The sequence below is a fragment of the Antechinus flavipes genome, chromosome 3, assembly GCF_016432865.1.
Source record: "Antechinus flavipes isolate AdamAnt ecotype Samford, QLD, Australia chromosome 3, AdamAnt_v2, whole genome shotgun sequence".
In the NCBI taxonomy this organism is placed as follows: domain Eukaryota; kingdom Metazoa; phylum Chordata; class Mammalia; order Dasyuromorphia; family Dasyuridae; genus Antechinus; species Antechinus flavipes.
Genome location: NC_067400.1, coordinates 245,150,712 through 245,176,670, shown reverse-complemented (window position 1 = coordinate 245,176,670; position 25,959 = coordinate 245,150,712). Strand labels below are relative to the sequence as shown.

The window sequence follows — 25,959 nt, the reverse complement described above, 5'->3', positions numbered from 1 at the left end:
TTTCAGAACAAACTAAACCAGGTTGAGGATAATTGACAGTTTTCAAACTTGTTTGAAGTGTTAGGGGGATGTCTACCCTAGATATTAAAGACCTCGTGGTCATCCACGGTATCCTGGGGCACCACCAATTATCCTCACTTTTTGTAGTGCTGCTGGACTTCATTGAGTCTGGAAGAAAGAGCCTGAAGACACTGTGTAACTCTGCCCACTCAAATCCAATTCATGAACAAGTCAAGACATCACTCTATGATGTCAATGATCCTCATCTAAATGAAGGATTAAGAATGCCCTCAGTCTGATATTTTTCTTAGATCTTTTACAGAGTCATTGTGGGGGAGAATTAGGATGTACTGTTTCCCCATACTCCTCCATCTTTGCTGGCTTTGTTATCTTGAATAATTATAGGTCAGTGATCATTCTCTGAAAAGTATGCAAGAAAATGGCAATCTAACTACTATTTTCTTACGATGTAATGGGAATAGCTAGAACTTAATTTATCTATGAGAAGTTGATAGGGACAAATAGCTTTAAATGCTATTTGAAAAGAAATTGAATTTTAATTATTTTAGAGAAACTGAGTTTTAATTCTCTTCTATAAAAAGAAAGAAAAATTTTAAGTTTTTATTGTGAGCTATAAAAAAATCTAACCGTCACCTATGAGTCAATTGTTTTCCTGTCACTTCTAGAGATTAACTATGAGGTAACAGAAAGAATAAATTTATTCTACCAAGTGATTGAATTTATCTTTATATTAGCAATAGAGTATTATTCTTCTTTATGAAAGGCTTTGATTGCTCTCTGTAAAGTCTGAATGGTGAGACTATATTTGAGTAATAGTGATTGTTAGGAGTGACTTGAGAAGTAATCTATCTCACAGCTAAATATTATAATTATTTATTGTATTTTGTATTATTGAATGCTCTGTTAATAAATTGCATAGATCAGCTAGATGGATTAGTAGATAGAATGCCAGACCTGGAATCAGAAAGATTCCCCTTCCTGAATTCAAATCTGGCCTCAGGCACTTATTACCTGCAGGCCCCTAGGCAAGTCACCTAATCCTGTTTGCCTTAGTATATCATCTATAAAATAAGTTGGAGAACAAAATAGCAAAACACTTTGGTATTGTTGCAAAGGAAATCTGAAATGGGGTCACAAAGAATCAAATATTGTTTGTATCCCAAAGCAGCCTTTTTTGTAGTGGCAAAGAACTAGAAACTAAGTGAATGCCCATCAGTTGTAAAATGGCTGAATAAATTATCATAGATGAATATTGTGGAATTTTATTGTTCTGTAACAAACAGGTTGATTTCAGAAAGGCCTGAAGAGACTTATGTGAAATATACTAATTGAAATGAGTAGAACCAAGAGAACATTGTAAACAGCAACAAGATTATGTGATGATCAACTCTGATGGATGTGGTTCTTTTCAATGAGTTGATTCAAGCTAATTCCAATAGATTTGTGATGGGAGAGAGCCATCTGCACCCAGGACTATGGGGATTGAATGTGGATCACAGCACAGTATTTTCATCTTTTTCTTGTTGTTGTTTGCTTGCTTTTCCTTTTGTTTGTTATTTTTTTCCCTTTTTGGTCTGATTTTCCTAATGCGGCATTATAAATGGAAACACATATAGAAGAACTGCATATGTTTAATACATATTGGATTACTTGCTGTTTAGAGGAGGGAGTAGGGGAAGGGAGGGAGAAAAATATGACACAAGATTTTGCAAGGGCAAATGTTGAAAACGATCTTGGCATATATTTTGAAAACAAGCTGTTTTTTTTTTTTGAGTCAGAGATATTATTGAAGCGACTGAACAAAAGTTGAGTTTCTCAAGTGTACTAACAAATCAGTATTCATTTAACTGAAGTGGTGACTAATTAATGAGAAAGTGTTTGCACTTTTAATGATTAAATAAGAAATATTCAAAAATATTCTTGGATTACCTTTCTAATTTGGGATTATAAGAAGTCAGGTAATAGTCATGTAGTAATTACTTCAACTGATACATTTGAACATGGTCAGTTCTAAAATTGTTACAATATTTGTTTTGCTGGTCATTTATGAGTTTCATGAATGATTATCAACAATTATTTTAAAACACTTAAAATTCAACTGTAGAAGAGATCAGAACTTCCTAAGCAACTTATTTCTCAGTCTGTTGAATTTTAACTGACTCTAAGTATAAATCTCTTATACTCAACATAAGATAAGATTTTATGGGTCAATAAAAAAGGAACTATGGTCTTTTTTACAGCACTCCTTACAAAGTGAGACCTGTAGCCATCAAACAATTCTCTGGTAAGTTCCTATTTTTATTTTTCAAAAGGGCTTGAATAATGCCATACTTTAGGATATATTCTTTCAGATATGCATTTAAATATACATCTAAATCCATGGAAACTTTTGATATATAAAATATGTAAATAAAAATATTCTGTAGAAAAATCAATAACCAAAACTGACAAATAACAGGATTTGATCAAAAAATGATTTAACCTATGTCTAGCTATGTTGATGATGAATTTGTAAATGAAGATCTTAGATTAGCTGTTACTCTACATACTTACATTTTTATGTGTCCATGAAACAATGGACACATTTTACATGTCCATTGATGTAAATAATTTTTCTTCTTAAGTGGAAGTCTTTCTAAGCCTTCTCACTCTGTGTGGTCCTTTTACATGTTTTCACATAAACCCTATATGAAGTTTATATCTAGTACCATTAAAGCTTTCCACATGTTTTAGTATCTCAGAGATACAAATATTGTATTACAAATATTGTAATTGGCCATCTTTTGATTCTCATTCTCACAATATAAATGAAATCAATCAACAAAAGAGTAAGAATTGAGCATTTAACAAACTGCTTATTACTGTACTAATCTCTGAAGATACAAAGAAAAAACTGAAACAATCCCTGTTCTAACAGATATACAAATCATATAACAAGTAACTGTGAAGGGAAAGACACTAATAAGTAAAGGGATGATGAAAGGCTTCATGCAGAAAATAGTTCTTAAGCTGAGTCTTGAAGAAAGTTGGGTGCTCCAAACAATAAGGGCATAGATGTCACGAAAGCATTATAAGTCTGAAGAACATCAAATGCCAATTCTTTGCTAATGCACAGAAATAGGAAGTGAAGATTTAATTGGGAGGAATAGCAAGTAGACTTGTCTGTCTTTTAAGAAGATGTGTAAGTAGATTAAAGAGGTAGAAAGGGGCCAGATTTCAAAAAAATTTAAATGATATAGGAGTTTATATGATCTCACAATGTGCCAGGTACTTTACTTAAACCCTGGGAACCCAAATTCAAAAAGGTAGTCTTTGCCCTCAGAAAGATTGTATCCAGAGGTGTGTTTGGAGCTAGTTCATAGCAGCTTGCAAAAATCAATTGTTAGACTTTTAGTCTGAGTATTTGTACCTTAAAAACTTGCAAATACTACAAATCAGGACTTGATTTATTGAAATCCAACAACAATAGACATAATTGTAAAGTATAGGGGGAAAAAGATGATTGTTCAACCCTACATCTTCTGTTTAGTATTTACTCTATTCCATCAAGCAACTGCTTTTCAAAAGTTCTGTTATGAATGGCTGCCTTAGGGAACTTGAAGGTTCACATGCCTAACAATACCCTTTGATGATTGCTAAAGGTTCTATTCAGCCTAGTCTTTATGGTATAAAAATTTCTAGAATGTTGGCCTTGCAGAGTCATAATGGTCTAAGAAGAAAGACTATTATATATCTGTCTTTATATCTTTTGAGGTTATAGCCTACTTTGGGCCCCACTTTAAAAAAAAAAAAAGGTGGCTTTGTAAGTGTCTTGGTAAATGAGTACCATCAAGATATCCAATGGGAACAATAAGTACTCCAAATCTGAAGAGTCATATAAATCTCTGGGCTTTCTTATTAAGTTATGGGAAAACAAGTATCAATAGTGTATTCTGTACTATGCCTGGAATCATCTGAAGGTTTCTCCATTCATTATTATATCCAACTTGAATGAGTAGGGTGAATTCTAGATTTTTTTAGGGTTGATTTTCCAACCCTAATTCTTTATTTTCTATCTGATCCAAGATTTCTGCCACCATAGCCTCTTCTGGTTCAGCCAGTATTATATTATCAATGTAGTGGTATATATCAGTGCCTTCAGGAAGAAAGACCTGTTTCAGGTATCTGCTTACTATAACATGGCTGTATGAAAGGTCAAGTAACCATGGAGAAGGTATAGAAGACACTTTCCCAGACTAGTCTTGACCATAGGAATAGAGAAACAAGCATTGGTAAGGTAAATAACTCTTGTACTTCCCTACCTCCCTTACTTTAGGCCTGAATTAGCTGTTCTACAATTTTTGGTGAAGTCAGAATCAGCTTTAGGGGTGGCTATGTTAAGTTTGTTCAGTTCCCTATAGCCCACTGTAATATATCAGGCACTATCTGTTTTCCTACAAGGATAAGCCATGTTTGTTATAAGAGGAGCTTATAATGTTCAGGCTAGCTTTCTGAAGGTCCTTCGGATGAGCCTTGGTCTCATCAGCAGGACAGACATCACAAGATTGATCAGGCATAGAGTCTAGATTCTTTATTCTGGCCCAATCTTGATCTTAGTGAACAAGTGCAGGAGGCAGGAGAGCCACCAGGAGGATGGTCAAAAATGGAATTCTCAGCCTTTAAATACCCTATTACAATTACATCATTACAACATAGTGGATATGTGTGAATTAGAGAATCATTACATCACCATGCTAAGTACTAAGAATATGTATACTAAAGAACCATCATCTTATCAATTCCATTGAGTTAACACCTTGTTGTAAGTATTCTTATTTCAAGTATACTTCTCCAGAGTTCTGGCTCTCTCCAGGAGCTGGTATAACAAAGTATTCCAACTTTCTTTATCTGCATTACTAGAAATGAAATTTCTTTCACACTTAATATCCTTCAGCGTTAACTATTGTTCAGTTGACTACAGTAACACATAGTTGCTGAAAGGTCTCACATATATTCTGTCTCCACAAAATATGTAATATCATTTTCTCCATATTCTTCCTTCTTTAATCTCCTCAGGGTGTTCCAAATGAGCCTAAGGTTTTAGGGATTGTCTTTGCTTCATGATTCAAGATTCATCTTGACATGATTCAAGAGCATCTACTGCCAGGATACAGAATTTTCCTATAGAGTTTTGCTAGCATCCATGAGGACTAGCAATCAATTCCTTTCTTATCCCCATGTTTCAGGAATCACACCTCTAGATGGTATAGTAAATAGAATACCAAGACTGGAGTCAGGTGAACTTCTCTTCCTTCAAATCTGGCTTCAAACTTACTAGCTGTATGACCCCAGGCAAGTCACTGAGCAAGCTGAAGAAGGAAATGGAAAAACACTTTAGTAAGTTTGTCAAGAAAACTCCAAAGGAGGTTACTGAGTGTAACACAATTGAGATGACAACAATCATTGACTTCTGCCCACCTGCAAGCCTGTTGGGCTCCATGACTTCTCCACTATTATCAATGCACCTATTCATATTGACAGCAGCATCTTTCCATGCCATGGCTGTCTCAACATCTTGTTCAAATTTCACCAAATGATCAGTCCACATCAGAATAGTTTTATGGTAAAGGACTCCCAAGACTAAATTCTGAAACCATTCTGGTAGGACTTTACCTTGAAGGTGGCATTTAATTGCCCCTAAGGCCAGCTAGTCATAAGGTATAGCAGACTGTAGGGAGACCCACATAAACCCAACTTATCAAATTTACTTCATTTAGGAACTTTATTCCCTTCTTTCCCAGTAGACCACCTACTGGGGAGTCGGCTACAATGAAAATTCATCTTTATGGAGCTAGATGTGAATACCTCCTTTCTTAAGCACCTAAGAAGGCACTAAGAGTGATCCCTTTCTGTAAGCTTCATTAAATTTATGAAACTGTAAAATGCAGTCATTAGATTGTTCCTGAAGTCTCTGAAATGAACTATGTAGAACATTTCAGCATTGGCTCCTTTAGACCATGCCTTAAAGAGCTTCACCATTTCATCAGTTTTGTATTTGAACTTTTCATGAAATTTCCCAAGTTTCTTAACTAGGAAAGCCCTTCTTGCTTCCTCAATACAGGGAATCAACTTTCTAGTGAGCACTAATAAGATGATTTTTTTCCATCACCATTGAGAGTGCCCAAGTCTCTTCTTCACTTCCACTCTCTGTCTTTTGACTCATGGCTCCAATCTCATTGAAATGCAGTGGAACCGGAACCTTTGGGACAGCGACCATATAGTAGGTTCCTAGATGTAGTCTGTTACCATCTCCATTATGTAGCCTTTATCTTTCATTGCACAGTCCCTAAGGTTAAAATTTCTATTTCTATTTGCCAAGTGAGCTGGACCAGTTCATTTGTTAGTCTTAACATATTTTCAGTCTAATTTTTCTGCAGGATGGTTAGTAACAATGAAAAAATGTTGGATGTAACCTTTCTTTATCCTCCTAGATAACATCTTTCAGCACTGATCTACTTGCTTTTTGTGGTTGCTCTATATTCCAGATGTTTCTGGATTGAACATATATAAGCCATCATTTCTCATTTCAGTTGCTGTCTTTGCCAAATATTGACAATAAGTCTAATGCTAGCATCCTATTAATCCAAGTTCAATTCTAGAATAAAATAAGTCATTGGACAGTCTTTGAACATAACAAAATGTTGTTGCTATGCCCTAATATAGTAAAAATATGAAAAAAAATACAGTGGCACTTAATTTCTCTGGACATAGTTTCTCCCTTCCCCCACTTTGTCTCCATGGAAACCCATCTGGTCAGCAGAGCAAAGTCTAATAACTAACTCACCTATTTTCTAGACATTTGCCAAGTTAAAGAAACCCTGACTCCACATGGATAGGACTTGGCATGCCCTCACATGATCAGTAAGCTTTATTAGGGGAGGCAGAGGCCATTCAGGTCCCAGACAAAGTTTTGTTGGCTTTTAGGGAAAACTAATCCCAGTTTTAGGGAAAACAGAGAGAGAAGAATCCTGATCCTATAATACTAAATCAATAGATTGCTTGAAAATGTGAATAAACCAAACAGAAGTTAATGACTCCATAAGACAATAAAAATATTAAAGCAAAATCAAAAAATAGGAAAAAAATTAAAAGTACAAACAAACCATTTTTTGTCATGCACAACTAATCTGGGCAGGGATGGGGAGGAGGAAGGAATTAAATTGGAAAATACATCAAGGAAAGAATTTAAGAATCGTTGGTCTACCTGAAACCTGTGGTCAAATGTTAAGTCTGGATATCATATTTGAAGAAATCATAGAAGAAAAACTGCCTTCATATATTAAAATAAACAAAATGAAAATAGAAAGTTTCCTCCTGAAGCATAAAAATGAAAATTCCTAGGAACATAATAACCAAAATAAAAGTCTTCTAGGTCAAAAGAAAAATAAAGCAAGCAGCCAAGAAAAAAGAGTTCAAGGATTAAGGAGCCAGTCAGGGTCATGCAAGATTTAGCAGCATTCTTTTTTTTTTAATAGCTTTTTGTTTAGAAGTTATATACATGGGTAATTTTATAGCATTGACAATTGCCAAACCTTTTGTTCCAATTTTTTCCCTCTTTTCCTCCACCTCCTCCCCCAGATGGCAGGTTGACCAATATATGTTAAATATGTTAAAGTATAAATTAAATACAAAATAAGTATATATGTCCAAACTGTTATTTTGCTGTACAAAAAGAATCAGACTCTGAAATAGTGTACAATTAGCCTATGAAGAAAATCAAAAAATGCAGATGGACAAAAATAGAGGGATTTATGTAATGGTTCTTAGTCATCTCCCAGAGTTCTTTCTCTGGGTGTAGCTGGTTCAATTCATTCCTGCTCCATTGGAACTGATTTAGTTCATTTCATTGTTGAAGATGGCCATGTCCATCAGAATTGATCATCATATAATATTGTTGTTGAAGTACATAATGATCTCCTGGTCCTGCTCATTTCACTCAGCATCAATTCATGTAAGTCTCTCCAAGACTTTCTGAAATCATCCTGTTGGTCATTTCTTACCAAACAATAATATTCCATAATATTCATATACCACAATTTATTTAGCCATTCTCCAATTGATGGGGATCCACTCAGTTTTCAGTTTCTGGCCTCTATAAAGAGGGCTGCCACAAACATTCTTGCACATACAGGTCGCTTTCCCTTTTTTAAAATCTCTTTGGGATATAAGCCCAGTAGTAACATGATTTAGCAGCATTCTTAATGAAAAGCAGGCAAAGTGAAAATAGAAAATTATTTCCTGAAGCTTAAAAATTAAAACTCCTAGGAACATTATAATCAAAATAAATGTCTTCTAGGTCAAAAGGAAAATAAAGCAAGCAGCCAGGAAAAAAGAGTTCAAGGATTGAGGAGCCAGTCAGGGTCATACCAGATTTAACAGCAGTCTTAAAGACCAGAATTGAGTAGAAACTGAATACAAATATTGGAATCAAGAAAAACACAAAAAGGGAAAATACACATTAGCAATCAGAAACTATAAAGATGAACTATTTACATTTTAATTATATGTGTCTCTTCAACCCTAATGTCTTCAGGGATGCCTTAGAAAGAATCAAATTTATTTATTTATTTATTTTTAATAATTCCTTTTTTTTTCATAACTTTTTATTGACAGAGCCCATGTCTGGGTAATTTTTTTTTACAACATTATCCCTTGCACTCACTTCTGTTCCGACTTTTCCCTTTCCTCCTTTCACCCCCCTCCCCGAGATGGCAAGCAGTTCTATACAAGTTAAATATGTCGCAGTGTATCCTAGATACAACATATGTGTGCAGAACCAAACAGTTCTCTTGTTGCACAGGAAGAATTGGATTCAGAAGGTAAAAGTAACCTGGGAAGAAAGACAAAAATGCAAGCAGTTTACATTCATTTCCCAGTGTTCTTGAAAGAATCAAATTTAAAATGAATAAAGTTTTCTTATTGTGTTTTTATAATCTTAGAAGAAATGAAAAAAAAGAGAAAGAATTGTACCCCAGAGTAGAGATAAGAGAGAAAAATGGGAGAACATATCAGAAGCAATGGTAGTAATTGATCACCATGCCTAAAGAAGATGAAATAGAATAGATGATAAAATAGCTTGTCTGGTTAGCTCATTTGGTTGTGATTCATGATCTGATCCAGGTAGCTAAAATAGACTTGGTAAGTCTAAAGTAACTATATCATCAATCAAGATGGTTCAACTCCAGAACAAGAGCTTCAAAGTAGAATGGATTAACAATCTACCTATTGACTACCAATCTAATATGGTAGTAGGCTAGGATGAGGAGGAAGAGTATAAGGGTGAGGGAAAACCAGAGAAAATGCCTGGAGTCAAGATATAGAGTTATATTTGAGGAACAGACAGAAGACCTGTTTCACGGGATGAAAGTGTATGGGGTGGGAAGTAAAATCTAAGAAAAATGGAAAGGTAGGAGGAGGCTAGGACATGACAAGCTTTGAATGACAAATAGAGAAATGATAAGCAGCTCTTGGAGTTTATTGAGTGTATTGGGGTGGAGAGGCAGGGCAGTATTGATATGATCAAACATGTAATTTAGGTAAAATCACCTGGTGCCTGAATGAAGATGGATTGGAATAGGGAAAGCCTCAAGGCAAGCAGACCAACCAGCAAGCTATTACAACAATTAAGCATGATGAAGTTATGGCAAAGGAGAGAAAGTACATATTTAAGACATATAGCTAGGGTAAAATCTATAGGCCGTGACAATGGATTGAAGATGGGGGTCGAGAGATAGTCTGGGATAACATCTGAATGACATCTGGATAACATCCCAGTCTGAGGGACTGGGAAGGGGATGTTGCCCTCTATAATTCCATTGGGGAAATTGAGGGATCAGGGAAGGATTTAATGGGAAAGAGTATGGATTTAATTGTGAATATGTTAAGTTTAAGATATCTACTGGATAGTCAATTCCAGATATCTGAAAGGCAATTGGAAATATGATATTGGAGGGCAGTTAAGAGATTATGGCAAGATGGATAAATTTGCAAATCATCAGCAAAGAGTTAGTATCTAAATCTATGGGAGCTGATAATATCACAAGAAGAGGTTTCAGGACAGAAATCTATTAGACATTTACATTCAGAGGAGATGATCTGGATAAGAATCCAGTAAAAGAGACTTGAGTAATGACCTGATATATAGAGGAACCAAGAGGAAGTAGTGTCCTGAAAAACCTAGAAACAATAGTAAAAACAACAGAGTGATCAATTGTGTCAAGGCTAGGAACAGGTCTAGGAAAATGAAGATTGAGAAAATGCCATTGAAGTTCACCATTAAGAGATCACGGTAACCTTTGAAAAGAAAAGTTTTGATAGAATGATAAGATCAGAAATTGGATTTCAAAGTGTTGAGAGAGATAAGAAAATGGAGGCATCTGTTGTGGTTCCTTTGAATGGAGTTTATTCACAAAGAGCAGAAAAGATATAGGACAGTACTAACCATTTTATTCTCTCTTACACCCTGAGATGACAATATGAATGATGAATAAGGTTAAGTGCTATAAGACAGAAGAAATGATAAAATTTTATTACCAGATAAAGGAATTTCAGAGTACTTTCCAGATGGCACTGGATACCCTTTCCAGCAATGGTTTTACTTTCAAAATTTCATATCCTCTCTTCATTAATAGCTATGCTAAAGGATTTGGAATACTCTTTGTCCTCATTGCCACTTTTAGATTCTCCCTCTACTGCCATCACTTAGTAACCTTCCCTCCTTTAATATTCACTCAATACATATTTAATACCCAACTAAGATTCCAATAACTATTACCTACCAACCTCCAAGATTCTCTCCTCTCCTCAATGAATTCAGTGCCTATGTCCATCATTGTATAAAGTTTAGCAGTATGTGTAGATTGGTGATCCTCAAAGGAGGAGATGTTGCTGAGTGATGGAAGTAGAAAGGAAAGCCTGAAGGTAGTAATAGGGAGAAAGAAGTATCACAATTTCTCCAACTCAACCAGTGAATCAAGAGCATGAATTGGAAAGGGTGACCTGAGAAGCTATATCAATGGGAGGGTGTCAAGTTCAGGGAGTATAAAAACATGAAAGAAGCATATTAAGGAAAATGTTCAAGATGAAAACCAGTTGTTTTGTTGTTATTGTTGTTGTTTTTTAATGATAGGACAAGCATTCCAAAGAACATAATAGAAGGGGTAGATCTCATCAGAGCTGAATATTTGGGAAGGGGTTGAATTGAGGAGGATAAGAATAAAAGAGTGGGAAGTTTAGAAAGGGAAATGCAGTTTGTATAATGACTGCTGGGGCAGCCATTAGGATGGACAGAGTTTGACTGGGTAAGAATTTGTTAATCATTGAGAGAAGTTCAGACAGATTAACAGCCCTAAGAGTTTAGCTTAAGTGGGGAGACTTTTCAGGCTATCAAGCTACAACGCAGCTGAAAAAGAGCAGAAGTGGGGAAGGTACCCACACAGAAACAAATTTAGGCACATAATTGGAGGGAAAGAATCCTCTCTTACTTTCTGAAGAAGCACATTGGAATAAAATTTCCCTCTTTCCCTAACAAGTTCAACAATCTAGTGTAGGGAATCATAATGTAATGTAATGGCTGCCTTCCCAGGGAGGTTGATATTAGAAACTATATTTGTGGTATTATAAGTTATTGAAAACTAGAGTTTTTTACTCATTCATTCACACACAAATCTTAGTAAAGTAGAATCACTTTTTGGAGATAAAACCCACCCAATTAATCCAATCAAGTTACAATAATGGATCTTAGGTCTAACAAAATATAAATGTTTTCTCTTAAATCATCAAGATAAAATACTGTCAAATTTATATTAGGTGGACTTTTCCTATTATTTCTAAATTAGATGGACTTTCCCTAAAAACAATTTGTTGATTACTATAAATCATACTCCTTCCAACAAGGAAAGTCTTTGTCTTTTTCTACAAAGGAAAAAAAAATTCCCATTCCTCAAAGTCAATTCCTTCCTGATGTTTTGAAGGTGCTGGATGAATTCATCAACTAGCTCGTGCCAATAAGGCAGGACAAGTCAAAGAAAGATTTTACTGCCATTTATTCACCCAGAATAAAGGCGGTACTGGATAATCATCTCTATAATAATGTATGTCCTACATAAATATCATTGGGTCCTTTATAGCATTCAGTTGCATAAGCAATTTAAAGGGGAGTGTTCAGTAGACTTTTATAGATAACAGGAGGGGAAGATAAATATTATCCCATGAGGAAAAACAGGAAACTAGTAGGTTAAAAAAACTGGAACTGTAGTTCAAGTCTCAAGCTTGATTTTGAAACCAGCAGGGTACATGATGTGCTTGCTTCAAGCAGATGACATCAGGAACTTCAAGATGGAGCCTAAGCCAGAGTTTTTCTTATCACAAGGAAAACTGAGATCTGAGGAAATTCTTTAATAGAATGTGGAGGAAACTCAAGCAACCAGATTGGAAGTTCAGAATCAAGACAACCAGTAAGCCTGAAGGTTACTATTTTACAAAAAAGGAGAATTCAGTTTCAATCATCAACAGTTTATTGCAGGTCTTTTAGGGTATAATGCTTAATGACAGAATATATCCACATTTTTTCAATTGACTAAAAAGTCATGGGCATTTTATTCACCAATGCCCCAGAGAAAATGGGAAAAATCATCATTTCAAGATGCTATACCAGAAGCAAGAAATGCACCTAGGATTCATCTTTTGCATCATCCAACTCCATTTCAATGTGCTCATCCCTGATTTTAATCTAGCACAACTGTTGACAAATATCATGAACTTGACTTGATTCAGGCCAGTTCCTTGGTAATTTAAGTCTGAAATTGGAATGAAACAAAGCACTCAGAATCTGCTTAACAATTAACAAGCAGAGATTTACTTAGTTATGACAGGAGAAGGACTTTCAGAGCAGGTGAAGGATATACATTGTCGGGGAATTTCTTAATCAAGTCCCTAGAGAAATCCAGAGAGAATCTTGCTCACCAGATGATCTACTTGACTAGAGGTCAAATAAATTGAAAGGAAAATAAATTTATTACTGTTCTAAGGGAGACCTCCTACTAGTAACAGCAACCCTTCCTCCCACCCCACCCCCAATGTACATATTTGGTTTATATAATAACTCTTCTAGCGTATACAACTAATGACTAGCATTCTGCTATATTTAACTGGATGATTTATTCTTCTGTACAAAGAAAGCTGATTAATGGTCTTACATGAATAGGAAGCTCATCAGTTTATTGTACAACCTACTTGCTTTATCAAATTTTTGGTGTGATTAGGAATCCTTTCCAAGAGAAAAGTTGTCATTTTATTTGAGCAAAAATGTTGATTGACTTTTACCCTTCCAATAGAGGCTAAAACACAGCTGAGTACAACTTCCACATTACTCCTGTTACTGAGCTATGGCCACAAACCTGAAGAAGAAATAGCAATCCCTTGTGGTCTAGATATTTTGTACCCAGTGGGCCATAAAGCTACAGTAGTTGTCTATATCAGTATCAAAGTAAATTTCAAAGATACTTTCAATATCTTTTAAAGAACAATTAGCCTAGTTTGCATTGGTATAGGGGAACTTAGAATTCCCACCATCAGGAGAAACAGGAAATTTGTAAAACTGATTCAAATTAAACCAAAAGGATTGTATTGTTCATGTTCACTGTTAATAGCTCAAAGCATCTTGAATAATAAGAATGTTAGTATAAAATAATGAGTACAAGTTATTAAGATACTTTATAGTCATTCTCCTAAAATAATCATGACATGGAAGGAAAGTATTTTTGAAGAAAACAATTTTTACAGAGAAAACAAAGCTGAGTGGAAAATCATGGTTTAATTTGTGTAGTCCATATGCTGAGGCAGCATATTGTAATAACTAGAAGATTATAAAAACATTGTTTCACAGTTTACCTCTGTTATATACTACCCATGTAACTCTACCCATTCCCATCATCTTCTCTCCAAATCCATTCTCACTGTAGTTCTTCAGAGACTATAGTTTTCCATGTCTTTCAGCAATATAACATCACTGGAACAATAGTGATATTAAAAAGAAAGTTCTTTGTTTCAAAAAGGGGCTTAGAGCCAATAAAATTACTTTGCAAATTATTAAAGGTACTCAATTTAGCCTACTATACTGTTCAATTCAGAGCCTCACCTATTCTTAATTTATAGTATTTGAGATAAACAATTAGATTAAGATAGGTGATAGTAATAAATGGATAGAGAAATGATAGAGACAGATAGGGATACTCATGAATAACTTTGCCAGGTTGTCTATCCAGCTATATATCAGTGATTGCTTTCTTTCATGTATTATCAGACCAGATTCTTTTGAATAGTTATGAATCCCATCCAAAAGACTGAAATGTTTTAGGGTTTAACTGAATCCATTCAATGTTATCCACAAACAGAAACATGATATATTTTCAATTTTTATTTTACAGTGGATCTCCTTATGGCTCACTTCATATTATTATATGGGATGTAACATGCTGCATATTTCAAAATAACTTATTGTTACAAATACTAACACCAATTGGATTTTCACTTCCCAATCCATGCAATCAAACTTCATTAATCAATACATACAAAACAATATAAATCAATCCCTCCAGAAACAAAACACCATTCCTAAAGGTCAGTCAATTAATCCAACTAATATTAAGTGATTACTATTTGCCAGGTACTGTGCCAAGATCTGGAAATACAGAGAAAGATAAAAGAAAAGTAATTCCTGCTCTCAAGGAGTTCACAGTCTATTGAGAGAGGCCACATGCAACAACTATGTATAAAAAAAGATACAGACAAGATAAATTGGGAACAGGATCTAATAATAATAATTATTATTATATAAAATAATAAACTGGTCAAATAGGGAAATGATTAAAATTAAAGAGTTCTGGAAAACGTATTTTGGGATTTGAGCTGAGGTGGGACTTTTACTGAGACTCAAGGGAAATAAGAAAATGTAGGAAGTAAAGATGAAGAGGGAGAGCGTTCTAGGTATGAAGGATAGCCAATAAAGATGTTCAAAATTGGGACATGGAGTACTGTGTTTGAAGAAGAGCAAGAAGACTAGTGTTACAGGACCAAAGAGTATGTGGAGAGAAATAAGGTATGTAAGAAAACTGAAAAGGTAAGAAAGTGACAAGTTACAAAGGGCTTTGAAAGTTAAATAGGATTTTATATTTGATCTTAAAAGTAACAGGGAGCCACTAGAGTTTGTTGAGTAGTGAAAATGACATCGAATGCATTTAAGGAGATCAATTTGACAGCTGGTTGGAGAATATGTTGGAGTTGGGAGGAATTTGAGCCAGGGAGATCAATCAGCTGGTTACTGAAATACTTCAGGAGTAAATTGATGAAGATTCGCACCAGGGTGATGGTAGTGTCAGAGGGATAAAATGTAAAGAGTATGTGAGAAAATTTATGAAAGTAAAGTCATCAAGAACTGACCACTAACTGAATATGAAAAATGAAAGATAGTGAAGAGTAAAATATGATTTGTAATCCTGGGTGATTGGAAGAACTCTCAACAATAACATAGAACTTAGGAAGAGGGAAAGGTTTGATCTGAGGAAGAAAATGAGTTCATTTCTGGACATATTTAGTGCAGGTTGTCTAAGGAAAACCAGTTATAGATAGTCAGAGATGTGAGAATGTAGTTAGGGAGACATTAGGGTTGGATAAGTATATTTGAAAGTCATTTGTATAGAAATGAAAAACCATGGAAGCAGGATGAGATCATCAAGTGATATAATTTGGAGGGAAAAGAAAAGAGGAAATAGTAATAGCCTTTGGGAGATCCCCAGTGTTAGCATTTGTAATGTGAATGAAATTCCACCAAAAGAAATAGAGAAAGTGCCATCAGATAAGTAAGAAGAGAACAAGGAGAAAAAAAGGGTCATGAAAAGCTGGAGAGAAGAAAATATCAAGCAGAAAAGGGGGAATGACAGTGATAAAGGCTATTGAGAGGTCAAGAATGATGATGATTGAGAAAAGGCAATTAGATTTGGCAATTAAGCAATCATCAGTAACTCTGAAGAGATTACTTTCAGATGAATAATAAAGTCATAAACTAGAATATAATCAGCAATATAAGTGAGTTGGGGATTTAAAACAAAGAACAATATGGAGTTGGATTGGTACAACAAAGAGTCAAAATGGGGCAAAAAGAGGAAGTGGCTAATGCTAAAGAGTTGACCAGCTAGAGAGTTGAGGGATCAAAGAATTGTAAGTTATGGTACAGATGAAAAACCTTCCTTTTTGGGAAGAAGAGAGAAATTATAGCCATACACTGAACTCACTGAGGAAAAAGAGGAGTAATATGGTGGAGGGGGAAGCAGTCAGTAGATAATGACTACCAAGATATTGTTTGGGTGGTAGATATGAATTGCATAAACTTCAAAGAAAGAGAGGTCACTGACTAATGGAGTTGAGGAAAGAACCTGGAAGTAGCGATGTGAAACAAGGAATATTTCAACTTCCTTGTCTTGATTAATGAGCTGAGGAGAATAAATGAAAGTACAGCCTGTACTGGAAAGACTGTCATCTGGGGAGAAGTAGATTTCAGTAATATCTAGTAGATGGAAGGAAGGAGAAATGAAAAAATTTAGGAAGAAGGAAACTTTGTTGCTCATGAAACAGTCATTCCAAGAAAACTGGCTGATGTTTGATGAAACATTAGTGTAGGAGAGTTGAGGGGAGATAAGAATAAGGAATTAGGTGATGGAAAGAGTGGGGAATGGGATTTGGAAATTTATCTTTAGAGATTTAGAATCATTGGGGAGTGAAAGATATGATAAAATATAAGAATGTTCATCATTAAATTCTTAATTTAAATTGCCAATAAGTCTGGAGGCAAATGCAACATGAAATGGGAGCAACATGGTCAGATGGAAGGCCCTACTTCACTATGCCTCTTTCCTCCAAAGGGTAGAGATCAGTCAGAAAAAGGGACAAGCAAGAGATGGAGGTGGAAGTTCGGTATTCTCCAAAAGTCTATTATATTTAACTTTTCTTTTTTTATTGTTATAGCTTTTTATTTACAAGATAAATGCATGGGTAATTTTTCAGCACTGACAACTGCAAACCTTTTGTTCCAAAAGTTCCCCTACTTTTAGAACCCTCTTTCCCAGATGGCAGGTAGACCAATGCATATTAAATATGTTAAAGTGTATGTTAAACACAATATATGTATACATACCCATACAGTTATTTTGCTGCATAAGAAGAATCAGACTTTGAAATAATGTACAATTAATCTGTGAAGGAAATAAAAAGTGCAGGTGGACAAAAATAGAAGGATTGGGAATGCTACCGTTTTCCCCCAATAATAAGACACTGTCTTATTATTTTTTTGGATAGAAAAACGCCAGAGGGCTTATTTTCAGGGGAGGGCTTATTTTAATGAACATTGATAGCAATTTTAATAAACAGGTAAATGTGAACCAAAAAAAGTACCTTTATTCAATAATGATCATGTCATCTTCTTCAACAACATCGTCATAAGTGTCCATACCCTGAATTCCGTCCTGGATGTCTTGTGCCTCTATTTCCTTCAGAAGAAGTGGACCCAATCTGTCATGTCCAGCAATATAGCTCTCTTTAAATGAACATGTCTTGTCCAGGTAACCTGCTCATAGTGCCTTGGCGACACAACTGTCAGTAATTTTATCCCATGACTTCTTCACCCAAGTCATGACTTCTTACAGATAGGGCTTCACAAAGTTTCCACGCTGATTTCTTTCCATTCTATTTTCAATGTAGTCATTGACTTCCATGCGCAAATGGTCCTTGAATGGCTTGTTTATTACAATATCAAGGGTCTGGAGATAGGCAGTCATTCTTGCAGGAATCATTACTTGATCTATTCTTCTCTCTGCAAGGAAGTTCTTCATTTCTTGAGCACGGTGAGTGCTGGCTGAGTTCTTCTTTTATCCTCCATCAGGCCCCCTCACTCCCGCTTACATACCAGGTTTTTATGTTGTCGTGCCTCAGCTTTCCTCCGAGGCACTGCTCTCAATGGCGCCAGCAAGCAAATCACTGGGGAAGAACAGGATGAGCTTCTTGCAGCTCTGATTGGATACAGCTCGGAGCACGGCGTGCGTTTTACCCAAGGGGGGGGGGGGGAAGGAGGAGACGGTGCATACAGAGGGTACTGTAATGTAGCGTGTAGCACAGGGGATCACCTTCATTACAGTAGCAATCTCAATAGGACTTATTTTCGGGGGAGGGCTTATTTTAGAGGAATCTTACACAGTAAGGGGAGGGCTTATTTTCGGGATAGGTCTTATTATCGGGGAAACACAGTATGTAGTGGTTCACACTCATTTCCCAGAATTCTTTCACTGGATGTAGCTGGTTTTATTCATTATTGAACAAATGGAGCTGATTTGGTTCATCTCATTGTTGAAGAGAGCCACATCCATCAGGATTGCATATCTAACTTTTCTAAAATTTTATTAAGTCTTTTACTTTGGGGGGGCAGGTCTGGAAGAAGAATTTTAAGGCTTTTCTTTATTTTTCCATATAATTTATTTAACTGTTCTTTTAAATTTTAGTTTCTATGTTGTTTGGTGTATATATGTCTAGAATTAATATCAATCCATTGTCAATAGTTTTTCCACCAAGAAATTTTTGTCTTTTAATTAAAACTATTTTGCTGTTACTTTGTCTAGAATCATAATTGATATCCCTGCCCTTTCTACTTTGACTGAAGAATAAATTCTGTTTCAGTTTTTTAACTGTGTATCTTTCTCTTTCAATGTGTTTCTCTTAAATAACATTGTTGTATTCTAGTTCTATAATTGTATTCTAATCTATAATTCTATTTTCTTGTATTTTATGGATGAGTTCATCCTATTCACATTCACAGTTATGAGTGTTAATTGTGCATTTCCTTTAATCTATATTCTAATACTTTTCCTTTTCTTTGTTTATTGTCCTTTCTTAAGAATCTTTTCTTGTTGCTTTTGATTAATCCCTCCCTTAATCTGCTATCCCTCTAATTCTCCCTCCTTCCTATTTTGCTGCTGAGTAGAATGTGAATAGTTATACTTTATCATTATTTATTTGTACTTCTCTTAAGTACTATGAATTTGAAATTTTCTATACAACTATGATTTTTCCTTTAAGAATGCTTTGTAGCCCTCTACTTCAGTAAAAGACATTTTTCTCCTTTGGATTATACTTAGTTTTGCCAGGAAAGTAATTCTTGGCTGTAAGTCTATGTTCTTTGCCTTCTGAAATAATGTGTTCCAAGTTCTTTATTTCTTTACAATAGTGGGTGCCAAGTTCTGTATGATGCTGATTATAGCCCCTTGGGAGTTGAATTCTTGAAATCTTACTTGCTTCTTGTGGTAATTTTTCTTTGGCATGGAAATTCCAGATTTGAGCTATCATATTCTTGGTAATTCTTGGATTGAAGTTTTTTTGTTTGTTTGTTTTGTTTTGTTTTTTAAATAGGTAACTGATGAATTCTTTCTATTTTTACTTTGCACTCTGGTTTTCTCTTTTAAGATTTCCTGAAATTCAATTTCTAGGCTTTTTTTTTTTTTGCCCTGATATTCAAGTAGTCCAAAGATCCTTAGATTTTTTTCTCTTTTTATCTGTTTTCTTAGTTGTTTTTGCTATGAGATCTTACAGTTTCTTCTCTGTTTTTCATCTTTTGACTTTGTTTTAATATTTCTTGTCTCAGGAAATCATTGGCTTCTATTTGGTACATTTTAATTTTAAAAGAGTGTATTGATCTGGCATAGTTTTTTATAACTCTTATAATAAGCTGTTAATTGCCTATTTGATTCATTCATATCTTCCATTTCTTTTTTCTTTTCCTCTAATTTCTTATTTCATTTATAAAAATAATTTTAAATTCTGGCTCTAAGTCTTCCAAGATTCCAGTTTAATTTGTACCCCATCTGTGTTTTAATCTGAGTTTTTGTTTATAGATATTTGAGTCATTATCTTCTATATTTGTGTCTTTAGCTTCCCTGTCACCATAATAACTTCTTATGATGCATTTTTATTTGGTCTGCTCATTCATTCAGTCCATCTATTTCTTGACTTCCACCATTGATTTTTGGGGTGGCCTCTGGGCAGTTCTGTAGAGAAGTTTGAGACTTGTCCTGATGCTTCCTTGGTTTCTTGCTGCTTTCTTGCTCTCTTCTAATAAGAAGGGCTCTCTGTTGCTCTCCCTGATTATTAGGCAGATTTCTGACTAGGCTAGAAACTGGAACTGAAATACTAATGTTCTTGATATTGATTCGGTACAAATGATGAGGCTAGTGGAAAAGAATTGAAGTAGGGAATCCCCTCTAATTGACATAGGTCCAATACAAAAGAATTCACGAACCTGAAAAGTCTGAATGGCAGAAAAGGAAAGTTTATTGTTCAGTAAGAAAGAGTTGTCTTAGTGGGCAAATTCTTAATGAGGAATTTGGCAAGAGATGGATGACAAGTCATGATTATATGGGATACATCTTGGCCTAGGGCTGGCAGCTGTCTGGACTAATCAATAAAGGACCATCAGACAGAGATCTCCAATTAAATAAAATTTTGATGAAATCCAGACCATCCCCAAAAGATTCAATGGAGTGTGATTTGACCAAGATCTCCAATTGAATGACAGCTTAACTTGGGAAAGGTTTGTCTGGAAAGTATGCTTTCCCAGGGTTTGGGAGTATCCAGGGCTCCCCTCAAAGGTTACATCATTTTTCCCCAAAAGAGCTCAATTTACATCATTTTCAGAACCGCACTGCTACTATTTTACCATCCTTGGGCATAAATCCCCTCCTTTGTCTATGCTGGATCTATGAGCCAGAACTGGATAGTAAGCAATTAAAGTTACAAATTGGCATCTTTTCTCATATTCTGTTGCATGCAGATTGATGATCTACATGATATGGGACCTCCTCTTGCTCTGCTACATGGCTGCTGTTGTTTTTTCAGGGAATTAGAGAATTCCATTCAGTTTTGCTCCTGGCCAAACCTCCTTTCCCAGTGTCTCCGTAACTCCATCTCCCTATGCTGATATAGACTGGGGTAACTTTTTCTTTGATTTTTCTCATCAGGATTCAATTTGTTACTTTTTCTAAATTTATTTAGAAAATTTATTGGGGGTAGAGATTTAGGAGAAGGACTTGTTATATTTCTTCCAGCTTTTCTGCCATCTTCGGTCTGGTGTACTTTATAAAAATTTGTGGAAGAGGCATGGTAAATGAACTAGGCTGTATTTCTTCCTAGCACTTTGCCATCTTAACTATGCTTCTCATCTTTTTTTTTTTAATTTTTATTTAATAATTACTTTATATTGACAGAATCCATGCCAGGGTAATTTTTTTTTTTACAACATTATCCTTTGCACTCGTTTCTGTTCCAATTTTTTCCCCTCCCTCCCTCCACCCCCTCCCCTAGATGGCAAGCAGTCCTTTATATGTTGGATATGTTGCAGTATATCCTTATGCTTCTCATCTTAACAAGTACTTCTCATCAAAATATATATTGAAAGTACACAATATGAGGTCCAGAATTAGGGAAGAGAGAAAATCTGTCTTCCAGGCACAGAACTCATTGAATAAAGAAGGAAAATGTCCTGGAGGTCTGACAAGAGCTACTGGAAATTTGATGGGGTGATGAGCATGTATTAAATGAACCTTAAAGAATGAATATTTATTAAGTGATGATAGTAGAGAGAGAGTCTGTAAATGGAAATAATAGAGAGTAATGAGTAATTCAGTTCTCCCTCCTTGACCAGTGAGTTTGGGAGTACGAGTAAAGTGTGACTATCACTGAAAAGGGTAGTCAAGAAGCTAGTATCATCATGAGAGAGATAGAGTTCTATAAGTAAGAGAACATGGTGGAATGAGAAGGGAAAGGGGTAAAAAGGAAAAGTAGTTTGCTTCAGTAAGTGCCTTTCATATCAGTGTCCCTGACAAAGTTCCTCTATGTCTAGCCAGAAGCATGTAAATCTATAGAGGTAGCATTCTGGCGATTCAACTATCTGCATTCTCAAGCAAAAAGGGTACTCAAATCCGTGAGTGAAGGGAACTAGAAGTCAGTTCTCATAGTCACTTAAAAGTAGATTAATGGTTAGGACTTCCAGGTTTTTTATGACTCTGGCTAAGGATGTGTACAAGTTACATCTAAGTTCTGATTAGTGATCAATTATTTGAACTTATGATGAAAGAAAATTATTAAAATTAAAATCAATGACCAGTGCTTACTAGTTGTTTACCAAATTTGGAACATATCCACAGTTCATTAGTAGTTGATCAAATTCAAAACACATATGCCATAACACATTTATTAGAAAAAATAAATTTACATAACAACTACTTACTTGCACAATGATAGATTACAGCAAAATAATTATTCATCCTAAATTAATATGTATATTCCCAATATGAGAGCTCTTAAATAAAATACAATATTGACACATGCATGGAAGATATCCATTTGGTGGAGAACCTTCAAGTAATGTATTTACATACTGAATCAGTTTTTAATAAGAATGTGTATTACGGGTTTGTTTTATTATTACCTATGTTTTTCCAGTTAAATGTTGGTTAAAACAAAATATTATCTACTGTGTAATATTAATTGCAAGAGCCTCCACTTCTTTCTAATATCCACATCAAGAAGAATATTCAGTGTGTATGTGGAATATTTTCAATAAAATTTTTATACAATTGGGAATGTAGATATGTGGATCATTAATTATTTTTTTCTTGGTGATTTTTTATGTCACTAATAAGATGGATCTATAAGCCAGAATTGGGTAATAAGCAATAAAATTGCTAACTGGCATCCTCTTTGAGTTCCTTGATAATCCCTCAATCATCTTAAAATTATGTATTTTTGACTTCTATTCTATATAACTATTATCAAGATAGTAGATTATTCATTTTCTCTGGACCATTGTAACCATTCCCAAAAAATAAATAAAAAGGAATTATGTACCAATTAGAAATTAAATTTCTAGAATAAAGAAGAATGAACCCATGATAAGGTCAAGGTAGCAATACCTAGTTTGAAATAAACATGTACAGATTTACAATGGCCATCCTCTTTGCCAAAAGGAAAGTTTGTTTAGGAGAAGAATTTACAGACAATATAAGAGATAAAATAGGCATCAGAAGTGACAAATATGAAAGAGGTGAGAGAGCATGTAATTAACAAGGAAAAGGCAAATTCCCCAGGGGAACTCATAATTAACTCCATATGAAGTGGAAGTAAGTTATTGTCCAGCAGATTAGATCCATAGTTATTTGGCAGGCTAGCAAAAAAAAAAGGGGGGGGGGGACTTTGAGGAGGGAGAGTAACCTCATAATGAGCTTAGTCCTAAAGAGAACTTAGAGCAAAGATCTTCTTCATAAGCAGATCCTTTATAGGGGAAATATAGCTCCTTTATAGGGGAAATATAGCCTTGGGAGTTTCCCAAGAGGAAAGACATGATTGGCTAAAATAACAGGAAGTGATAATGAGGAATGTTGTAGGGGATGTGGGAAAACTGGGACCCTAATACATTATTGGTGGAGTTGTTAAGTGGTCCAACCATTCTGGAAAGCAATTTGGAACTATGCCGAAAGGGCTATCAAAGTGTGCATACCCTTTGATCCAGCAATGTTTCTACTGGGCTTATATCCCAAAGAGATCTTAAAGGAGGGAAAGGGACTCATATGTGCAAAAATGTTTGTGGCAGCCCTTTTTGTAGTGGCAAGAAACTGGAAACTAAGTAGATGTCCATCAGCTGGAGAATGGCTGAATAAGTTATGGTATATGAATGTTATAGAATATTATTGTTCTGTAAGAAATTATCAGAAGGATGATTTCAAAGAGACCTGGAGAGACTTACATGAACTGATGCTAAGTGACATGAGCAGAGCCAGGAAATCATTGTACACAGTAATAATAAGATTATACAATGATCAATTCTGATGGATGTGGCTCTTTTGAACAAGGAGATGATTCAAGCCAGTTCCAATGATCTTGTGATGAAGAGGGCCATCTACACCAGAGAGAGGACTATGGGAACTGTATGGATCATAACATATCTTTCCACTCTTTTTGTTGTTGCATTTTATTTTCTTTCTCATTTTCTTTCCTTTTTGATCTGATTTCTCTTGTGCAACAAGATAAATCTAATATATGCATACATATTTATACAATTAACATATATTTTTACCATGTTTAACATATATTGAATTATTTGTATCTAGGGGATGGGGGGAAAGGGAAGAGAAATTGGAAGACAAGGATTTGCAAGGGTCAATGTTGAAAAAATTATCCACGCATATGTTTTGAAAATAAAAGGCTTTAATAAATAAAAATAAAAAAGGGTAAAGGCAAAAACTCAAGAGGGAGTGGGAATCAAGAGGAGATCAAGTGCCAGAGAATTCAAAGGTGGGGGAAATCAAGGAACAAGATTGAATGCACCTGACAAACTGGGTCCTAGACCTGTCTAAAGACACGCTAAAGATCTCAAAGGTTGTTTAGAGATGCATAGAGGTTTTAAGGGATTAGCAAAGGAATTCCTTCCTCACAATCATTCTGTACCAACTGGATAGTCTGAAAACTGGTTTTATCTGATAATTGCCAGATGAGCTTCTTCCTGACAGGAAAAGATAGTCAGTTTACATCACCAGAAAAGATAAAATCATTATAAATTAATACACCAAAAATGTATAAATATTAAAATATTCACGCAACAACTCTTGCCTACTTCCAGCTTCTATGGTTAATAGCACAAGCTAACTTAAATATTTATGACTGGGTCTCATTTTGGAATTCATACACATATATCTCTACTGTGGAGATTCTTACAAAGCAGTCATCATGATAAATCACATGAATATGAGGAAGAAAAGGGGTGCTAAAAAAAAAAAACCCTGCCTTTTGACCATGACCTGAGAGACCTGCAGAAACCCTCCTTCAAATAACCTTTGTGCCTTTTCTTCCTGTGTGGGATAGTAGCAACCATAAAAAAAAAAAAAAAAAAAAAAAAAAAAAACAGACCTTCCAGGTAAGAAAAAGCAAAAAGGGATTTATTATGATAAAGGGCAAGAGAAAGGGCAACTACTAAGCTTTTTAGCTACAGCTCAACTTATTATTGCAAAGTCTCAAAGCCAGATTCCCATGAGAGATCTTCATTCAGTGTTGGAGTTCAAATGTTGGGGTTCTTGTTCTTCTCAAAACGCAGCCAGTTTAGCTTAGGGCCCTCCGAATATCTCCAAATCCAAAGATTCTGTCCTTCAGCCTCTGCCTCTGCTTTCTTCAGCCTCCAACCAGCACAGAGATGGAATGAATCTTTTGTTTCCTTCTCTTGGAGCTCAGCTAGCTTTCTGGTGAGTCTTTCAGACCAGCTTGGTCTCAGTGGGGGGCGTGCAGGAGCCCAGCCACCTACCACAGTGGTGTGAGATGAAGATGAATCTGGTTGTCCACTGAACTCTCACTCGTAGCTTTATCCTTTGAAAACTCTTCGTCTGCCACCAGCCAGCCAAGTGGAATATATTCTGCCTTGCCTCGGAGAGAGGGCTTCTGGCGTAATTCCGCAAAGTGCTCTCTGTCTACACCAGAGTCGCTCCTCTCCAGTCCAGCTGAACTCTCCTCTGCGACCAGCCAGCCAAGTGGAAAATGTATTCTCGAATAGCTCTCTCGCCTTATATGTGAATCTTCTGAGAGAATGGGATTATAGGTTTTCTCCCATAGTGCTCTTTGGCCCAAAGAGCTTTAAGGGAGGTGTGAACTCCCTTGAAGTTAGAAAGTTTACTTTGTGAAGCTGGCATACTTGTGAACTCCAATGAGTAAAGGTGTGAACACAAGCCTTGTATTAATTAGTTCTACTTAGTACCTTGTTTCAGGTTCTGCCCAAAACATCTTCTTGTAAGATTAGATCAACTCTAATTAGTTAGCAGTTTG

General features: G+C 35.4%; 1 protein-coding gene across 1 annotated transcript in view; it reads left to right on the top strand.

Annotated features, from left to right (window-relative positions):
* The window catches only part of PDE9A (phosphodiesterase 9A), a 162,958-nt gene that overhangs the window by 31,186 nt on the left and 105,813 nt on the right, over positions 1-25,959 (top strand). The window contains exon 4 of the mRNA XM_051984810.1: positions 2,262-2,305. Coding sequence (XP_051840770.1) covers positions 2,262-2,305 — 44 coding nt within the window. The remainder of the gene's footprint in view (positions 1-2,261; positions 2,306-25,959) is intronic.